The 6,000-nt window shown below is 36.8% G+C and overlaps 1 protein-coding gene across 1 annotated transcript in view; it reads left to right on the plus strand.

The window, feature by feature from the left end:
* Vbp1 (VHL binding protein 1) overlaps positions 1-5,192 on the plus strand; it is a 34,836-nt gene extending 29,644 nt beyond the window's left edge. The window contains exons 5-6 of the mRNA XM_026415055.2: positions 1,838-1,976; positions 4,178-5,192. Coding sequence (XP_026270840.1) covers positions 1,838-1,976; positions 4,178-4,248 — 210 coding nt within the window. The 3' untranslated portion in view covers positions 4,249-5,192. The remainder of the gene's footprint in view (positions 1-1,837; positions 1,977-4,177) is intronic.
* Positions 5,193-6,000: the final 808 nt, after the last annotated feature.

Below are 6,000 nucleotides of genomic sequence, written 5' to 3' on the forward strand. Positions count from 1 at the left end.
ACCCAGGGCCTCACATGCTAAGCAAGCACTTTAGCACTTTACCATTGAGCTACAAATCCCAGCCCAAAATGTGTGTATGTTTATTTTTTTCCACTGAGCTACATCCCTACTCCTTTTACATTTTATTTTGAAACAGGGTCTCACTAAATTGTTGAGGGTCTCACTAAGCTGTTGGGGCTGGCCTTCAACTTGCCATCCTTCTGCCTTTCAACTTCTTGAGTCGCTGGGATTTAAATAACATACCTAATGATCATTAAAGACTTATGAATTTAAAAAGGGGGCTGGGGATGCAACTCTGGTAAAGCACCCTAGGTTAGATCCCCAGTACCATGTCTCTTCCTCTCCCACCCCTCTGCCCTATCTAGAGTTCATCAATTCCTCCCATGCTGCCTCTCTTTACCCAACTGTGAGTCAGTCACCTTATATCAGAAAACATTCGCCATTTGTTTTTGGGGGGCATCCCCAGCCCTTTTTATTTTTATTTTGAGACAGGGTCTCACTAAGTTGCTTACAATCCTGCTAAATTTTTGAGGCTAGCCTTGAACTTTCAATCTTCCTGTTTCACTCTCCCAAGTGGCTGGGATTACAAGTATGTGCCACCACACCAGCCCATCATGTACTTTTTTGGTGGGGGAGGGAGTCAGATACCAGGGACACTCAACCACTGAGCCACATCCCTAGCCCCATTTTGTATTTTATTTAGACACAGGTTCTCACTGAGTTGCTTAGCGCCACACCATTGCTGAGGCTGGTTTTGAACTTGCGATTCTCCTGTCTCAGCCTCCCAAGCCGCTGGGATTTTAGGCTTTCATCACTGCACCCAGCTCATATATTTTTGATTGAATACTTTTTGTCCTATATGAATTTTATAATTTTCTAATTATTAGAGTGGGTTATTCTGTATTTATCTTGCACTTACTTTATGCCCAACACTTTCATGTTGTCTCATTTAGTTTGTTTTCCCCAGTATTGACAGTATCACTTCATCTTGCTCCTAAGCATCTATAGGAGGTAGTAGGAAGGAGTCAGTAAAAGTTAAGCTGTTTTCTACCTGATCAAATTTAGATTAAAAAAAAAAGTCTTGAAAATTTCAAATCAATGTATCTATAGCTTAAAAATAACTACTTAAATTTTCAAAAGTAATAACTGTTCAGTATCATGATGGAGGTAGTAGAAAGGTGGGGTTTTGTATCTTAAGTATATTTGTTCTTATCCTGATTTTTTTCATTATTTTTTTTCATGTTTAGTTCTTTCTGTATTTTCTTTTTTTATGTATTTGTTTTAATTAGTTACACATGACAGTACAATGATCTTGACATAGCATACATTTGAATCAGATGGGATATAATTTCTCATTTTTCTGAGTGTACAGGTTGCAGAATTACATTGGTTATGCAGTCACGTATATACCATTAATTATTTTTGTCTGATTTTTCTCATTTACTAGCAATGGGATCATGATAGAACCTGACCACTCTGAGCTTCCATTCTCTTAAGTGTAAAGTAGATAACTTTTTGCCTCACCAGGATTTTCTCTTACCAATTACATGATATATATGTATATGTGGTGTGTGCGTGCACATGCACACGTGCACACTCTGGCATCTAGAATCTAACCCAGAGGTCAGCTAACTTGTGTAAAAGACCAAATAATAATTTTTTTTTGTTGTGCCAACCACATTTTTTTTTCCCCAACACTTAGCTCTGTCACAGTGGCAGGAGAGTTTAAGGCAGCAGACTGGATTTGGCCTGAGGGCTATACTTTTCAGATACCTGCTTTAACCTAAAAAGTATTGTGTAACTGTTTAGTAACTGTCATGATTTTTTTTCTCTCTAGGCTAATGTAATGCTTGAATATGATATTGATGAAGCTCAGGCATTGTTGGAAAAGAATTTATCAACTGCTACAAAGAATCTTGATTCTCTTGAGGAAGACCTTGACTTTCTTCGAGATCAATTTACTACTACAGAAGTCAGTATCCTTTCTTAAAAAACACAAAGAGAGAGAGAAAAAAAATAATGTGAAGAATGTCCTTAAGGCTATTGTGAGGTTGTAGATGTTATAGGAAATAACATATTTGAAACTTAGACATGAGTAACTTTATAGGTAGATCAAGAAATTTGAAATGTGAACATTTGGAAAAAGCAAATTCACCTTGATGATTGAGTATTTTTCTTTTGAATACTTTCCTAACACTTTTATAGCTAGTTGGATAGTTTAATTCTATGAGCATTTATAAATTAAAAGTCTTCTGTGTTCCTGCAACTATTCTAACCCATATAAGATAGAGAAATCAGTGGGGCGGGGTGAGCAGGGAGTGACAAAGTCTTTCTGTATTAAAACTGCACATGCCAAACAGCTAAATGATAATGTCATAGCAAAGTGTTAAGTTCATATATGTAGCACCAAGGGTATTTGACGTTTAGAAAAGAGATGTGAACTGGAGTTAGGTCAGGGAAGGCTTTGTTGAGAAGATGAAACTGGAAGTTTAGAATTTACATCAGCAGAGAAGTGAGGTGGGGTGTTCTGGTCAAGCTCTTTGCCTTTCTCTACTGATGTGTATCTTCCTCTTATTCCTGTCATGTTTAAAGAAAAAACCTTGGTGAGGAGGGTTATCCTTCACACATCTCTCTTCCTCACTACTAAGAGTGAATTAATGACCAGATTCTTGTCAAATTTCATTCATAAATCTCTCTGCCCAGTGCCATTAGTTACTCTAGTTCTGGCTTTCTAGAGCATGCACTTAGTTTTCTAACTGTCCTTCATGCTATACCCAGCATGAATTTACTAAGTCATTAATGTATCTTATTTTTAGTTCTCTGGTTATGATATTTCAGTGGTTGTTTATTGTATGTAAGGTATGCATATAGACACTCTGAAGTGTCCCCAGCCAGTCTTGCCTCATGCCATTGATTTTTCTGCTGTGATTCTTCCTCAGTGCACAGTAGGGTCCAAATAATTCCAGTTGGTCTTCTCACCCCTAAAATGTAGAATGCCTTTTGCATTTCCACACACTGTTTCTCCTACCTGGCGTGACTTCCCCTTATTTGCCTGCAGGTATTACTTTATCTTTCATATCTTAGTTCGAGCATCAGAACATCACTGAATATTTTCTAATCCTCTCAGGATATTTTTTTGTCCCTCTGTGCTTATTTAGCACTTTGAACCTTTGAACTTAGTACTTTGTTTTCCTTGTGCAACCATGAGCTCTTCAAGTATAGGAGCTGCCCTTTTCTCCATTGTGTAGCATGAGTATGTGACAGGTGCTTAGTGCGTGGGTGAGGGAAGGCAGCCTATTTGAGGGCTAGTGTAGGGATCACCACTTAACTGGTGATGTGGAGAGACTTCATTCAGCTATGAGATGACAAGGACCTAGGAGAACTGGTATTTCTGGAAAGGAGAAGATGTTAAATGTAAGAGAAAAACAGGATCCATTGACTTACAGGAACCAAAAAAAAAAAAAGGTGGGGGAGGGGGAATCATAAGATTGACTGCAAGCTTTGTTATTGCTAGAGCTGGAAAAGATAGCATGGTGTACAGACATGAGAGTAAGTTAGGGCATCCAGTCTCTGATAACACTGACTGGAAATCAAGATTTTGTATAATGTCTAGTTGGAAACACAATAGGTGCTTAATAAACTGAGCGCCCTGTTCAGCTAAAGAGAGGATAAGAGATGAAGTTATTGAAATTTGTACTAATTTCTTATATGGCAAGATATGTGCTGAGTGATCTTTGAAATTCCATGGATGACAGACTGTCTTTAAAGCTATTGAACCAGGCACAGTGGTACACAGCTCTAGTCCCAGCTACTTGGGCAGCTGAGGTACGAGGATCATTTGAGCCCAGGAATTCCAGGACAGCCTAGACAATGTAGTGAGACCTTTTATCAACAAAACAAAAAAAGAAAATATGGAGAGTTTCTGGCATGTACTTGTTAAATATACTACCATAGTTGACAATTATTGATTGTAATTCTTAACTCGGTTTTGGTAGAATTTAATTCTATTACTTTTTTTAGCAATTGATACTATAGTAGGATGGCTGGCAACCCTAGTTATTATCAGTATTTGTGTACGTATGATTTCGGTCTTTGATTCATTGTGTGATTGAAGGCTTAGCCATTGCATATGTTTTCTTTAGAACTGCTTTTGCATTTTCTTTGACAATTCTTGCAGATATGGCCAGGGTTTATAATTGGGATGTAAAGAGAAGAAACAAAGACGATTCTACCAAGAACAAAGCGTAATGCTGAAAATTAAAAATGTGTTTCAGTTTTTCAAACATGTTATTTTAAATACTCCAGCATTTATCCGTAAAGAGTAACATAACTTTGAATGTTTTTTTTAACAGCAACTGATCAAAACCTTAAAAATAAACACCATTTTATTTATTTATAAAAATAAAATAAGTTACAAATATTTTATGAAATTACAGTATTTTCTTTTCACATTTCCCAGCAAAATTCATACTGCTTTCATAATTTTGTCTGTCATAAGACAACTCTTAACTGAAATTGGCCGAAAACTGTGAGGTATGCTATGGAGGCTGACTGTTGGGAACTAGCGCAGTTTACTTTTTCTTTATTGATTGATCTTACCTGTACTTGATGTGGTTCGACCACTTTGGAAATAGAAAAGACAGTTTCAGTATATGTAAACTTGTTTTTCTTTAGTACTTGTAGAACTTTTATGGTCCTTTGTTGCCATTGTCTTCTCTAAGTGGGGTTTATATGAGTTATTCTTAAACAATAAGTATCAAGATATTTTGGACTTTTCAGAAAATGGCAATTTGCCTTCCTTCATAGTTGAGACAATACTTTAAAACCCTAAATAAGTGCACAGTGTCTTTGCAATACTAATATAAGGGAGATCTTGGCTGATGTGAAATAATATTACCCATTTCAAAGCTCATGAGCTAAAGTGATTCTGTATTTCATAACAGTTCTCCAGAGCATCTTGAATATTTGCAATGATTTAAAAAACTTATGAGCTTTTTTATTCATGATAATAAAACTGTATATGAATAGTAAAAAGAATCCCTGGGGAAAGCCATTGGTACGGTGGAAAGTACTGGATGCTACCGATTCTGGCAAAAACACAAAAATATATTATTCCATCTCCATGTAGTGAAAAGTATACTCGTACAATGTTTTGTACTTGTATTTCATATTATTAAAACAGTGATGTTGAAGCTGTGTCATGATTTTTTTCATAGATTCTCTTTTATCTTAATCTGTTCAGGTTGCTGGAACAGAATACCATAGACTGGGTGGCTTATCAATAGCAGACATCAATCTTACACATTTCTTTTTTTTTTTTTTTTTTTTTAAAGAGAGAGTGAGAGAGGAGAGAGAGAGAGAGAGAGAGAGAGAGAGAGAGAGAGAGAGAGAGAGAGAATTTTTAATATTTATTTTTTAGTTCTCGGCGGACACAACATCTTTGTTGGTATGTGGTGCTGAGGATCGAACCCGGGCCGCACGCATGCCAGGCGAGCGCGCTACCGCTGAGCCACATCTCCAGCCCCGAATCTTACACATTTCTGAAGACTGGGAAACCCATAATCTAGGTGCTTGCAGATTATGTGTCTAGTGAGGTCTAGTTTCTGGTTCATAGATAGCACCTTTTCATGGTGTCCTCACATGGTGGAAGGGGCCAGGATTTTTTTTTTTTTAATATAAGCACTGATCCTATTCATGAGTCCTTATAATCTATGCTCTACCCAAAGGTCCCACATCCTAAATCTATTACCTTGGGAGTTAGGATTTCGACATAAAAATTTTGGGACTACACAAACACTCATACTATAGCATATTTCTAAAGTTAACATGGATCTTTCCACGTATTTGTGGAGTTTATTTACTTATACATAACTAGCATGTTCCAAGACTTCTTATATTTGTAGAAACAACATAAAAACCCTTTGGAAGAAATATGGATACAGCAATTAAGAGGTTAAGCTGAAAGATACCAGAGTTCCTTGATTCAGTTTTTCTTTTCTT

The sequence above is a fragment of the Urocitellus parryii genome, chromosome X, assembly GCF_045843805.1.
Source record: "Urocitellus parryii isolate mUroPar1 chromosome X, mUroPar1.hap1, whole genome shotgun sequence".
NCBI lineage: Eukaryota > Metazoa > Chordata > Mammalia > Rodentia > Sciuridae > Urocitellus > Urocitellus parryii.